The sequence below is a fragment of the Candoia aspera genome, chromosome 2, assembly GCF_035149785.1.
Source record: "Candoia aspera isolate rCanAsp1 chromosome 2, rCanAsp1.hap2, whole genome shotgun sequence".
NCBI lineage: Eukaryota > Metazoa > Chordata > Lepidosauria > Squamata > Boidae > Candoia > Candoia aspera.
The window spans coordinates 18,854,301-18,869,440 of record NC_086154.1 but is presented as its reverse complement, the minus strand read 5'-3'; the positions used below and the strand labels follow the sequence as shown (position 1 = coordinate 18,869,440).

The window sequence follows — 15,140 nt, the reverse complement described above, 5'->3', positions numbered from 1 at the left end:
GACCGAAGAACTGACTGATTGGCCAGAGGTCATAATAAAAATGTCTTCATTCATTCTTACTCAGAGAAATTCATATTATTTTATTTTATTTATTCAATTCATTGAATCAATTTAGATGGCCACCCATTTTGTGGACATGACTCTGGGCAGCCAACAACACATTAAAAGCACATTTAGCCCCTTTTCTGTATAGATAAGAGATTGGACTAGGAGCGAGGCTCAAATCCATCCTCAGCCATGGAAGCTCACTGGGTGATTATTTATTTACTTACCAAAATTGATGTGCTACCTGTTGTTATGATTTGGGTCAATCAATCAATCAATCAATCACTCAGGACAACAGGCTGCAAAGAGAAGTAGTTATGTAGCCAGCTTCTCTATATGCTTTTGCATGCCAAGTTGAAGCCAACCCATATCTTAAATAATGATTTGAACATGTTAGTATCATGCTTTATTTCAAAACTATAAACAGACAGGAAGGATTAAGGGAGAAACAGGCTGTTCTGTCCCAGGAAACCTTGGTTAATAAAAGCAAAAAAGGTCTTCGTGACATCACAAAAGCTAAGAGACACGGTAGCACAAGCTTCTGTGGATTGCAACCCACTGGGTCAGGAAGAGCTATGAAGGGGGTGGCTGGGTGGAAGGACGTTGCCAGAAGGCCCAGGAGGAGGACCAGAAAGAGAGAAGGCCAAGAGCCACACATTCCTAACAGGTGCCAATTACCACCTGCTAACTTATTCCAGTAGCTGGAGCAGACTATATTGCCTAAATCTGCTTACCTCCTTCAGGAGGTTGAAGTTAGATCCCCATTCAGGCACTGAGCATGGAAAAGCAGCATTTCCCCTTTCAGCGGAGGCTGAGCCAAGCCATGTGCATGGAAAGGGGAAAACGTTCACCTTTGTGCCAAACACATTCAGAACAGCCGGCCAGTTTGCCATGTCACTTCTTGGGCGCTTTGTAGTGTCAAATTGTAGTTAGATACAGGGCACTGCCCACCATCTTCTAAAAAGGATCCTCCAACATGGACACTTTCACCAACACTGCCTCTAGTTCCAGTGGTAGACATTCGGTCCTGGTCAACCGGCCATCTATTTCTTCTCTTCTCTCTTTTCTTTCATTGTTAGTAATTCCCTTACTCCATGATTTGCTATCCAAACCGCTGGGGGCAAATAATCTGCTTTGAGTTACTGTCTGGAAAAATAAGACTAATTCTATTCTATGCTGTTGGCATCATCAATTTTTTTAAAAAAATTAAAAATTGTATCACAATGTAAAAAGGTAAAGGGGCCCTTGAGTCAAGCTTGGCTCCTGCCAACTGCATCTGTGCAGTTTTCTTGGCAGTTTTCTTGAAGTGGTTAGCTGCTACCTTCTTCCTCTCCCATAAAATACATTTATAAAAGTTGAGTATATAATGGCAGAGGAAGAAAGACCTGCCTAAGCAAAAATAAACCTTTGCACTGCTAATCCTGGCAGGGGGAACTATTTTGTTCCTTTAAGGGAAGAGTCTCTCTTCTTCAACTGCTCTTTAGCCCCCGGCAGAGGTGGTTTGGCCTCTGGGGTTGTTAAAAAAATTAAAGTACATTCTAGGACAGTGTTTCCTAACCTCGGCAACTTTGAAGTGTGTGGACTTCAACTCCCAGAATTTTCCAGCCAGGCTGGGGAATTCTGGGAATTGAAGTCCACACACCTTAAAGTTGCCAAGGCTGGGAAACCCTGTTCTAGACCCTGGAGGTAGGCCAGCAATCCATCCAAGTGCCAAGCCATTAGGCTTATAAAAATTTGCAACTAGCACTCCAAATTGCACTTGGGAATGCGCCAACCATTCCTGGAGGGCCAATAAACTGGCTGCAGAGAATTATTTGGACAGCTCCTCTCTCACTTCCCTTGGGACTAGGTACACTTTGGCTACAAAGCAAGGAGAAAAGTTGTTGGTGTTTGTTTTACATATTCACGTTGCAGCTACATCTGATTGATTTAAAATAACTTTCAAAAACTTGCATACTCCTTTGAGAAATGTTGGACTGGCTCTAAAAAAAGGGACTGCTTACTACAGACGTTTCCCCCCCTTCGTTGGCCAACATGGCTATGTTTTTTTTTTTAAATATAAATTTTAAAAATAAAATTTTATTTTAAAACTATTTACTGTCTTAAGTGCCTTCACAGAAAGGCAGTAGACGCTTGTATAAATCAACACCTATTATGTAACGTTCGACCCTGAAATAAGCATACAGATGTTGTATTCAGCGCTTTCCTGCAAACATCAGCACAAACTTTTGAAAAAATACTAGTTGTGGAGCATTTCACACAGCACAGCTGCAATTTCTCACCTTGTTGTGGTAAAAAAAGGCAGGCAAAGCCACCGTTTTTCAGCCTAGAGTGACAGTTTCATGAGCAGTTGTGGCCAAAATACAGTGCCTTCCTGGGCCTCTAATGCACGGTCCGTGCGTGACTTGCAGAAGGGCACATTTTTAATTGCAATTTGTTGGGAAAGAAATGAAAAATAAAACCACTTTATGCAGTAACAACGTTTAGAGTTTTGTGCATTTTTCTAGCCACTGCACCTCAAATATTATACTACAGCGCTTCTGAGAAACGTGACAACATTTAGAGCTTATTTAGGTTGGTTTTTTTTTAAAAAGGTGAGAATATGATAGAGGTGTCAAAGACAGGAAAAGAATGTCCCCTCTTTTCTCAGAACACTAGATGATGGAGTCATCCAATGAGACCAAGTAGTAGAGAGGTAGGACAGAGATAAAGGCGTGTTTCATCGCTACTCTGCATCATCCTACTCCGGAATTCACTGCCACAAGAGTGCAATGGGTGGTGACGAAATTCTATATATACAGTATATAGTTATAGTAATTATAGTAGTGTTATAGTTATAGTTATTGCTATAGCCTTGGATGGTTTTCAAAAAAGATTAGTCTTCTGCATGAATTTATCTCTCAGGGCCTTCAGTTGTTATGGCTCTACATTGTCTCTAGTATTGGAGGCAATACACCTCTTGATAACTGGCTGCTCGGGAACATGAACAGAAGTGAGTTCTGACTTGCTTCTATGTTTCTGGTTGGCCACAGGAAGAAGAGAATTCTAAACTACACTGAACTTTGAGGTGATCCAACGCGATTCTTCTTAGGTTTTTATGGTTTAATGCCAACTCCATTAAGCTTCCCAGCCACTTTTAAAAGCCTCTATAAGCCACGACATTGCTATGACAACCCAAGCCTTTGGTAATGAAAGATACATCAAGTATAGCATTACGAGTTCTAAAAAGCAAGAGCGTGGAGCAAGCATTGCCAGAAAAGGTAGAACATCCCATAGAATATTCTATGACTCTGTACAGTTCATATATCCATCCAACCAGCAAAATAGTTGTGTAAGAAGTAAGGTCATGTGGACACGTGACTGCTCCAATGCCAGCCACTGCCAAGGGATGGGGGGAAGGGGGGCAATTTAAAAACACAGAAAAAATTATTAAGGTTGCACTCTCAACATACACCCCTGTGTTCAATTAGTACATCAAGATACTCAGGGAGCAAGAAGGAAACTATGATCCACTGAACACATGTGGATAGATAAAAGTCCTATCTCAGCTGTTGTGAAGAAAGAGTTACCAGAATCCTGAAGACCTCACACTTAAAATCAAGGCAGGGAGCAACCTTCCCCAACCTGGTCAACCCTAGGTGTGCTGGATTACAACTTCTATCATTCCCAGCAGCACGGCCATTACTTATGCATGATGAATGGTGGATGTTGTGCTCCAGACTTGGGAAAACCGCAATACCCTGATGTCATGTACACTGTAGGTCGGAATGTCCCTGATCTCCCCTGTCTTGTTAAGGCATTTATCAGCCAGATGTCATCCTAGTCACAAGGAGCTGGGACAAGCCAGTTCTCCTATTCAGATGTCTGCAAGTGGAAGTGGAATGCAATGTAAGGGCATGGCAATACAATCCTTATGCTAGGAGATAAAGGATGACAAGATTTGGTTGCAAAATTAGGAACTAGGACTATTCAAAGTATTTTGGGGTGAGGTGCTGGAAGGAAGCAGCTTCTGAACTTCAAACTACTCTCTCCCTCTTCCTTGCCAGCAAGGCCAGCACCAGTCTTCTCTTCAAATCTGCTTTGCAAGCAATTGCATGCAGAATGCCACGCTGGTGTGCCTACCTCTCTATCCCCCCCCACATGCCCATGTACAAAGAAACACAAAAAGAGAAGTGAAGCCTGTTCCAGAGAGCCAGTGAGGGGCAGCCACCAGATGGGAACCACAGGGATCTAGGATAAATGCTCCAGTGGGTGATTCTGTGCCAGTCTTCGGCTATTAACTTGTGGAAGGTGCCTCTGGTCCTGCTCCCCGCACCCCACTTGATGAGGACAGTCGGCAGAGAGATGTAAGCATTCTCAGCTGAATTAATTTATGAGCTCACAAGATTGCTGACCAAGGAGAACACTGACTCAACTTCCCCGCGCCCCCACAGAGAGGTTGCTGCTGAAGCATGTGCTCTCATCTCCCTGCTATGAATACTGCGCAATGCATAAAGGAGGATTGTATCTCAGCCTAACCTATCTCAGCTGTTGTAGGGAGTAGAAGAGAAGCAAGATAGGCCTTTTTGGAAAAAGGCCCAACAAAAATGAAAAGAGGGTTAGAACTGACCTCTCTTTTCCTAAAATTACACTGCAATGAGAGAATGCAGTTATGAGAATGCATTGAATTTGTGGGATGATGTAACCAGTTAAAAGTCCTCTGCTAGGTGAGGGCATCTGAACCGAGAGAGAGGAGACAGAAACAAAGACAGGAGATGCACTATCTGCTCCTTCCTGGAACTTCATGTCTCCCATCCCTGTCTGTGAATCACTGATCTACACAGAAAGTCAGGATTCACTCTTTTCAGTTTCTTTAAAACAGCAGCAGCAACAAAGTGAGAAACAGCACTGACTTTTTATTTCCTAAATAAGTGGGCCTGGGTTCATCACACATTATTTATTGTCTGCCCGACCTTCAGTGGTTTTCTCTGAGATTGTTCATGGTTCCTCAGAGTTAGGTACAGTATGTGTTTTAGCAGAGACCGATGTTATGAACTTGTCCATGACCAATTCTTTCAAAGTGATAACCCATTTCTAGTGCTTTTTATGCAACCTGGTTGACTTCTAAGTTTAAGGAAGGTATAGCTGTTGTTCCCAATGGGGTGAAGACATGAGACAACACATTATCAGTGGGTCCAGTATGGAAGTTCTTTTTTAGACTAATTTAGGGCACTTCAGAATGTGAAATCTTTTGCCCGCTCTTGACTTAGCCAGAAATATCTGCAGGGTGTGGGGGGGGGCGTGTCTCAAGCAAGGCAGAATGATGAAAGCAACATTGCACCGTTGCAGAACAAGTCCCACCCCTTTTATATATGTGTCATTAAGTTGCATACATGCCTGAAAAGGGAGCAGCTTGCGGCGCAGTGCTGATTTTGTCATTTTGGCAAAAGCAGGAAGCTTCTGTGGTGCCCATGCTCTTATCCCCTGCAGAAGGTCAAAATATATACCCCATCACCATGCACTACAAATACATGAAATTTGCTCCTGAAAACCTGCCTTCACTTCGGGGAAACTGCCAGAGACATTGCAAGGGAGCAAAACACATTTAGAGGGCAGCCATGAAGTAGCATCGTCCTCTCCTAATCCTCATACTGATTATGAAGATGGTGCATGGGTAGTTCTACATCATCCATAACATGAGTCAATATTCCATTTTGTTCTTTTCCAACCACACAAGGAACATCTTACAAGATGAAAACGTGTTCATTCTTATAAGAACAATGGGCAGAAAGGCTGTGAAGCTTTTTATAAGAAACCTATTCATTTATTGAATTGATACACAACCTTCCTGTTTATTCTAAAATTCAAAGTGGTTTACAATACATAATACAAATCTTCTCAGGTTGAGTAATACCCTCAGATTTGTCAGCCCCCCCTTTTTTCCCCACAAAGGTGCATTGTGCCCTAGGAATTCATGGCAGGAAAAAGACAGATCTTAGTAGGCACAAACTAGAATCACAGCAGCAAGAACTGGGAGCTGTGAGATCCAGTGATCTCCCAACGTTATTAACCTACCCCTCATTTAAATGGTCTCAAATTTTAATGATCGGAAAGCTGGCTAGGTTGCCAATTTAAAAAAAAAATCCTTGAAGGATAAAGGTCATGCTACACAGAAAACAGATAAACACCAAATGCAGGAATGGCTCCAGCCAAGCAAAACCATCTTAAATAACAGTTTTGAGGTTATGCTGATTTGAGTAATTGGAAATACGTCTAAAATTCAAATGTTAGATCTCAAAAACCAGTGTCTGAAGTTTCCATTAATAAAGTATAATCTTGTTGTGTCCATTTGGAGAAGCTCAATTAAACTTCCATCTCCAGGCTGCATGCTGCTCCCAACCTCACGTGTGCTGAATTGCTGAAAACTGGCAGCACACAAGCGCCCCCAACCCTTGAGCCTCATCCGTTTGAATCATCACAGAACAGACAATTATACTGTGGAGCATTCTGCCCCCTGAGGCGAGGTTGTCCCTCACTCTTCTGGCCTTCAGGAAGAGCATCGAGGCCTGGCTCTGCCAACTAGCTTGGGGAACCAAGAGTGGTACACAGCCCAGAGGGTGGTTGGTGGCTGAAGGATGCTCTCTCTGCCTTTCAGTTTCCCTTTTTTATCTTCTATTTTTTGTATTTTTATAGTGGTTTTTATAACTTTTATTTGTAAACTGCCCAGAGTCACTTTTATACTGAGATGGGCAGTGTATTAATTAATTAATTAAATATTAACAGTTCCAGCAGGGGCCTCAATTCTTCTGTAGCCAGGGCTAGGAACCACTTTTGTAGTACCTTGGTATCTAGCATTTCTTGTTTAGACCTTTCATCTTCTGAACACTGGGAAGGGGGGCGGGGTTGGGAGCCTGAGGGCTCAAGTGGAATTAGAGTGACTGTGCATGGGATAGAGGGTTATCTAGATCTTCCTCCATCCCCTTCATGACCCCCATTAATTCAATCAAAGAGCCAGTGGGAAGGAACAGCTGGAGATGGTTACTGTTGGGACATATCTGCTTTATACTCGCTCCACCAGCTCGTCTCTATGCCCAGCCATTCTGCTTTGGAAAACAGGATTCAGTGGTTGATCTGGGACGCTAAACAGGGTCAAGCCTGTTCAATATTTGGGTAAAAGACAGCCTAGATATCCTAGACTGGGAAGTTAAAGAAGGGAATGACAAGCCTCCTGCAACTGAAGCCACCAGTTGAACTTGAATCAAGGGCATCTTTTCATTATTATGTGCAGGCCAAGCCACTATGGGTACATTCTCATGACACACCAAATTTTGGCTTATGCTAATTAAGTGTAAAAGAGGTAGGCATATAAATAAGTGCTGGCAGCAAACTGCCCATCTCCCTTCTCTGCAACTGAAGTCTTGGCTACTCTTGAGTGACCAACTTGCTGGCCAGCCTCTTTTTAAAAGGAAATAAACAAACAAGGCTAAGCCATTGTACATGGCAGTGGCGGGAGGCCACCTTAAGTACCTGCAGGTGTGGGAGATGTAGTCAAACCAGAAACAACAGAGTTGCTGGAGAATCAATTCTGGTTTGTGGCTAGCCCGACCACTCAGTTCAGTGTCCAGATTCTAGGAATTTATTGTTTAATTTCCCACTGGTCTGGGCAGTACACAGAGTCACGAATGAAGCAAGTTACCATTATACAAGCCATGGCACTAGATTGCTTTGAAGCAGAGATATGCAAATGTGCCTTATGGCTTGTTCAAGAAAGCCCAGTATATTATCCTTCTCCTTCAGGATTAGGTGTTAGGACTGAGGCAAGGCAGTAACGTATGTAATCTAAAAGAAAGGAGAAATGAAACAGAAAGAAATATGCCTCTTGGGTTGTAAATTTATGCTTTAAGGATGTATCATTCTTCTGTCAGCTTAAAATAACAATATTGATTGATTTTGCTGTATCAATTAATCCTGTTCTAGTCTCCATTTCTTCTTACTGCTACCCAAAAGGTGCATAAAGTATCTGGAGAAGCCAACTCTTCAGCCTGAGGATCACCAACTGCTGAACCTTTTGCTTTGTCAAGCACATCTAAATGGGCGTCTTATCTAAGTCACTACTTCTCTGGGCTCTAAGTTTAACTCTGAGAAACTAAATCAAGACACACAAAAATGGTATCAAAAGCCACTCAGGTATAGAAAACATTCACATAGGACAAGGGAAATATCCTGCCACTGATGTGTATATTAAAAGGAAGTACAGTTAAGCACTGCTGCATATGAGGGAAATCTGCAGATACCTTATTCACAGAAAATAAAAAAAGAAGAGGAAGGGAAACCTGCAGCTACAAACAGCCCCTTTCAAGCTATAGGGAAGAATGCCACTGCAGAATGAAGTGCTACTGAATATGTTTAGTACAAGGGACTATATACTGAAGTAGAATTTCAGGGCATAAACAAAATCTATTTCAGTGATATTGCCCTCATCTTGATATTCAACCAGAAAAGGAAGAACTTACCCTATGGTGATATTTGATCAATGTACAAGTTCAAGCTGTATATGGTAGTTTGTGGGATTACAGTGCTTAAGTACAGTTCAAAACAGAAATATAAAGACGTTTACAGAGACAATCCTCATGACACTTCAAATATGAGCATTCCTGTATAGAAATTAGTTGCGCAAAGAAAATTAGGTATGTATAAAGCTGATGAATTTCAAAGTATAGCAAAGTTATCAGAAAGGAGGACTGGGTGGAGAAGAATCAGCCCTACTCTTTCTAGCACTCAGCTCTGGACATAAATCACGTAACAGATTTTCTACATAGCTGTCACTATCATATGAAATGTCATGTACTCTATGACTCGTGACCTATGCATGGAAGAGTCTGAATTAGAATTGTAAACAGCAACTTGCTTGGTCACCTATGGCAATGAAACAGAAGTCCTCTACTTTCCAACTTCAGTGCTGCTGCTGCTGCTGAGTTTAATGGGATTCATGTCAGGATAAAATAATACACAACATGAATGTAAGCAGCCACACAAAAAACTACGGATTAGACAAAAATGCACTCCTCTTTTTTAGTGTGTAAAAGTATTCATGAACAATGCCAGTAAGATTTATGAAGTCTATTTGTAAGGGTTATCCAATTCCTTCTGAGGTAACCCAACATTTACACACATTCACTGGTATTTCTGACAATGTACAATACAAACCACTTTTATTTCACATGACGCTATATACAGGATTTGTACAGTTTCCCATAGGAAAAAAGCATTACTACGTAGGATGTCAGATATCTGCAAAGTGACTCTTCAAGGACCACAACAGTAACTCAATTTTGCTGCTTAATAAAGATTAGTCCTATCAAGATCAGGACTGGTCCAAGTACCCCAGGTACTTGTTTCTATGCTCATCATTCCCCAGACTCTTTCTCAGTGCTGTCTGAAGCAAGCCTCTTTACTCCGCTACCCGAGGTTGAACTATTTAGTCACCAAATCAAAGTGTTTCCAATCACAGGAAGAAGTACAGCTGCTGCACAGAAAGTTTCCTCAGAAATCTGTGAACCTAAGGGAAGCACCCTCATAGTAAGAAGCATATTAACAGCACAAAATAATCTTGACCAGAGCCAATCAATACGACGTTTAGCACTATTCAAATTTTTGTGCACATATTTATTTCTACTTGGTCATTGGCAAGTATCACATTTTCCACAAAAATATTTATCTAATTTAAATATTAAATACACACAGTCTTCCCAGGGCAGTCACGACTTACGTGTGCCTTTCTCGGTCACTGCTCTCATATTCCAAAATGACAATTAGACGTGGGTAATGACTGCAGATTTCGCCATTCACATTGTGGATCAGGTTGTAGCAATAATCCCTGCTGAACAATTCAAGGCAGCATTTTTCAATGTGCTCTACCTATATGGGTAAGAAACAGTTATTACAAATGCAGTGTTGTACGTTCCTCATAAAAGTACTAATACATTCAAGTACAATGGCCTTAGTATCAGAACATTAATAACCAGTAAAAGGAATGTTTAGTTTTGACATTTAATATCAATTAAAATACAAAGTATTGAAGCAAGAGATATTCTAAGCAGCTAGCCTTTATCCCATGAATTTGCAAGATAGTTGCCATATTTGTACATGGAGTAGCATACATTTGAAATGTTTACCATTCAAAAGACTAGTAACCTTTACTGGCAACCTTGACAAGGAAACCTTTTAAGTAGAAATAGTCATCGTGCAAAAACTAGAATAGTTATCCTGTAAGGCAGCAGAATAATTTTCCTACAAGTAAGGGTTAGGGTTTATGAGATGACAAAGTTGGAATCAGCACAGAATTAGGATGTCTGCACTGAAGAGTTTCCACCAAATTAGGGAACAATACTCATTACTTCATACAACAAGAAATTTCCCAACTGCTTCTCAGTTCTCTAATTTTTTGACAAAGCGTCCAACAAGAAACACAGATAAATTTCAGGCAAGCGCTCTGTCAAAACAAGAGCACCAGAACAAGAGAGAAGCTTTATATCAGGAACAGGGAAGTGATAAAAAATGGCAACAAATAGGGCACCACTTCTTTAATAGGTAGCCAGCATGCAGAACACAAGGGTTGGCTTCATACTACCCAAACCACTTAAATCAGTGTTTCTCAACCTTGGCCGTTTTAAAATGGGTGGACTTCCACTCCCGGAATTCCCCAGCCAGCATAGCTCGCTAGGGAATTCTGGGAGTGGAAGTCCACCCATCTTAAAACAACACTGACTTAAACGGTTGATACATCTCTTAGTCCCTAAGGCTAAGATTTGCGGCTCCAGAGAAGCAACACAACCCCACTCTTTAAGACAGATGGAAGTCCAGTGCAAGAAGCTTCCCAGGTGGGTCTGGATGCAGGCGCGGTAGGGAAAACCCGCGGGCTGCGCCAGGAGCCTCCTCCGTCTCCGCCTTGAGCTGCCAATGCATCGCCCTGCTGGGAAGGTTGGTGCCACGGAGCAGTCTCCGGAGAGTCTCAGCCGCTCCTCCCCCGGGCTGAGCCACCGGCTCACCTTGTTACTGCTAGCGCTCCCTGCGCTGCCGCTCCCGCCAGCCGCGCCCCCGCTTTCCCGGGCTCGGTACTGCGCCCTCGAGAACTCCAGCAGCAGCTCGCCCAAGGCGCGCTCCCCGGAGCCGGCGGCCTGCAGACAGGCGGAGCCGCCCCGGGCACTTGCCATCCGCACCCCGCAGTCACGGGCCCAAGCCCCTAACTCCTCGCCCCAGCACCTTCCCCATCCCCAATCGCCTTCCGCTTCCGGATACCCGACGATGACGCCATTGGAACGCGACGGAATCTCCCCGCGAGCCCGCCTGGAGGGAACTCGAAAACTCTATTCCCCCACAACCTCCTGTTGGCAGAGGGAGGACTGAGGGGAGCGCGGGGCCGGAAGTTTGGAATCCTCCAGAAATGGGAGGGGGACTAGTATTGTGTCGTAATAGAACCTCAGGCGAGCCGGGTTAGTTCTGCCAAATCCACGAGAGGGCTACGTTTGTGTAACCATTGAAAGTATATACTAACCACACCGTCTGGGTTTACGCGGAGCACTGGTAAGGTCAGGTTCAGAGAACACAATGAATCCATCCAGGTTACAAACAGTTGTGTTTGCATGCATGTTGCTCCCATACAGATAAAACCTATTACTGTATGGTGGCATGATGTAATGCAGTGTTTCTCAACCTTGGTAGCATTAAGATGTGTGGACTGCAACTCCCAGAATTCCCCAGCCAGCATCCCCCATTCCAGGCAAAACTCAGTATAGGGAGTAGAGAAAGCAAACGTTCACGCAGAATTCTGAGAGTCCAGACATCTTAAAGCCACCAAGGAGTTTAGCTCTCACAGCAAGTTAAACTGAAAGCCAATGACCAATGGTGGCCAATGGTGCAAAATACTGAGAGCTGAAATTCAGCAACATGTGGAAGGTCATAAGGGCCTCCACCTCCCTTAGGGGCTGGTGGTGGTTTATTCGTTCAGTCGCTTCCGACTCTTCGTGACTTCATGGACCAGCCCACTCCAGAGCTTCCTGTCAGTTGTCGCCACCCCCAGCTCCTCCAAGGTCAAGTCCGTCACCTCTAGAATATCATCCATCCACCTTGCCCTTGGTCGGCCCCTCTTCCTTTTGCCCTCCGCTCTCCCTAGCATCAGCATCTTCTCCAGGGTGTCCTGTCTTCTCATTATGTGGCCAAAGTATTTCAGTTTTGCCTTTAATATCGTTCCCTCAAGTGAGCAGTCTGGCTTTATTTCCTGGAGTATGGACTGGTTTGATCTTCTTGCAATCCAAGGCACTCTCAGAATTTTCCTCCAACACCACAGTTCAAAAGCATCTACCTTCGCTCAGCCTTCCTTAGGATAGCAGAGGCACCCAAGTCCAGGGCAGTTTGATAATATATGTGGTAGATTATAGCAGAATAACAACTTATTAATGGAGAGATAAATGATGAGAAGATTCCGTTGGCTTGCTTTGCTATTGCTAACTTTTTTTTGTGCCTTCAAGTCATTTTTGACTCCTGGCAACTGCTTGGACTAGTGCCTGCAGTTTTCTTGTCAAAGATTTTCAGAAGTGATTCGCCTTTGCCTCCTTCCCAGGGCTGAGAGACCAGGACTGGCCCAAGGTCACCCAGCTGGCAGTGTGCCTAAGGCAGGACTAGAACTTACAGGCACACCAGTTTCTAGCCTGATGTCTTAACCCAAGGTTTCTCAACCAGAGTTCCATGGACACCCTGGGGTTCTGTGAGAGGTCACTAGGGGTTCCCTGGGAGATCACAATTTATTTAAAAATTATTTCAAATTCGGGCAACTTCACATTACAGAGGTAAGTTTCATTCTTTATTTTTAGTTTAAGAACACTCAATACATATATACAGGCCTACCCATGAAGCGAATATAATAATTTTGTAACTTCTGGCCTATATCTGAGCCTGAATGTGCAGGGATCCCCGAGGCCTGAAAAATATTTTAAGGGTTCCTCCAGGGTCAAAAGGTCGAGAAAGGCTGACTTAACCACTACACCAAACTGGCTCTAAATGCAAACTAGCTGGAAACAAAACCCTGGTGATGAACACCCCACTTGGCCTGCTTGCATTGCAACCACTAGATGGCGCTCAAGAACTGCTTTGTTGCCTTTCCATTCCTTGAACATGCAGCTTTGTGAACAGCCCTCTCCTAATGGATTTCCATCCAGGGCCCGCTAGCCAGCCACAGGAGAGCTGATGCAGCTTACATTGTGAGCTGGGAAGTCCCTGGGTCAAATATCACCAGCAATGCCAGGGTGCCACTGCTAGCTGCCCAGCTTCAGTTTGCCATCCTGTGCAGCATCCAGAGAGTCTCCCTTGCCTGCTCAGAAAGCTGTTGCAAGGACTCTTGGAATGATCCACCTCAAGATCTGAGCGCTTCCTATCTAAATGTTAAGTGGTAATGATATGAAACAGCACTGCAAATTGAAAAGTGCTGTGACTCTCATTATCTGCTCACTAGGAGATATGAGAGGCACTCACAGCATGCTGATGTTGTAGATCGTATTCAGTGACCTTCCCTTTAAAAACAATGCAGTGATGCTCATCCACTGAAAATGTTGCTGACGATGGTGTAAAATACAGTTGCAAAGAAAATGGTAGCGTATGTGTGGCAAATGGGTTTTAGTGGCCTGGCTTGGCTGCTGTGGTGCTGGCGTGAGTCAGATGGAGGAGAGAGAAGAATGGGAGAAGCAGGCCAGGTATGGCCTTGGAGTGCTAGCCAGGTCTGTTGTGGGGCAGAGGTAGGCAGCATTCCCATTGGTCAAGCCTTGTGTATAGGTGTTGGGGACTAAAGGTGTTGGGGGGGGACCCCTACCTCAGTTGCTGGGAAGCATGCTGCTGGTCTGACCTGTGCAGGGGAGAGAGAAAGAGAGAGGACAGGAATGGAGAGCTCTGTTGCCCCATTTTAGCAAGGGTTGCGGAACATGCTGTTGGAGAGACGCTATTAGATGTTTTGGCTGGAGAGAAGCATCCTAGTAAGTGTGTGTGCAGTTGCAGTTCCCTGGCCCTGGGAGGGAGAAGAGGATGAAGAAGTTGACCGGAGGCTTCTCCTTGGCAGAAGAGAAATGAAACCCCAGATGGAAGGACAAACTACACCCCAACTCCAAGGCAGATGGGAAAGGAGGGAGGCAACTCTTGGAGTGTTCGGGGAAGCCCCAGACCAGGAATGGCTGGGCAGAAAACCTGGAGGGAGAGGCCCCAGAGGGAGGCGCATCATGCAACCACTATGCAGAAGGTTGAACGATGAGAGCCAGGAAGGCAAGACATGCTGAGCACTCTCTGCAGTAATACAACCAGTTTGTCCTAACAGTCAGGAACCACGCTGAGACAAGGAATAGGTCTCTAGTGTTTTATTACTGCTACATTAGACAGAAAATCCTAACAAACTGAAGAAGCGTGGGAAGAACCCAGACAGATAAATCCCAAGAGATAAGGCGGGTCTGATCTGTGTCTCTTTGAATGGCTGCTTAATTCCTCAGTACTGCGCATGCGTTTTCCCTCCTGGATAGGGGCCCCCTCCTGCTCACCATCAGTACTCATGACATCACCCTCCCCTCCAGATTCACATTCCATTTCAGCCCCCTCCCTTCCAGAGGTCTCATAAGAGTCCATCTCCCCCTCTAAGCTCCCATGGGAACTGGGCAACAATGGAAATTCTTCAAAGGAAAACTCCTCCAAGGACGAATCAGTGCTGCTCTCCAGGTCTGATAACGCTTCTGGCCCAGGTGGCTGCTGCTGGAAAATAGCTAGATAATTAGAAGATTTCCCCCCCCTCCCCCTTGGGAAATGCAAGCCCGAGGTGGAGGGCTGCGGCTCCCCCTCCTCCTCTCTCTCTGGCCTCAGAGCCTCTGGCGGGAGTGGAGGTTGCCAACTTACAAACTCCTCTGCTTGGGATTCCTCTGCTTGCTCAGCCAAGTGAGGAATCTCTCGTAGAGTGCAAGGCTTGGGTTTGTGAGGGAAAAGCTGATGGAATTGATGAACCAGCGTTGGTGCATGGACATCTCTGGCATTCTCCCACGTGCGCTCTTCCTCAGGGTACCCTTTCCAGTGTATTAAATATTGGATGCCCC

The 15,140-nt window shown here is 44.4% G+C and overlaps 1 protein-coding gene across 4 annotated transcripts in view; it reads right to left on the bottom strand.

Annotated features, from left to right (window-relative positions):
• Positions 1 to 11,354, bottom strand: part of MTMR14 (myotubularin related protein 14) — a 92,110-nt gene extending 80,756 nt beyond the window's left edge. The window contains exons 1-2 of one of the 4 annotated variants that reach the window (XM_063291423.1): positions 11,073 to 11,354; positions 9,794 to 9,942 (exon numbers count right to left, since the gene is read on the bottom strand). In XM_063291423.1, coding sequence (XP_063147493.1) covers positions 9,794 to 9,942; positions 11,073 to 11,237 — 314 coding nt within the window. In that variant the 5' untranslated portion in view covers positions 11,238 to 11,354. The remainder of the gene's footprint in view (positions 1 to 9,793; positions 9,943 to 11,072) is intronic. The other 3 variants (XM_063291419.1, XM_063291420.1, XM_063291422.1) reach the window with 3 other exon arrangements.
• Positions 11,355 to 15,140: the final 3,786 nt, after the last annotated feature.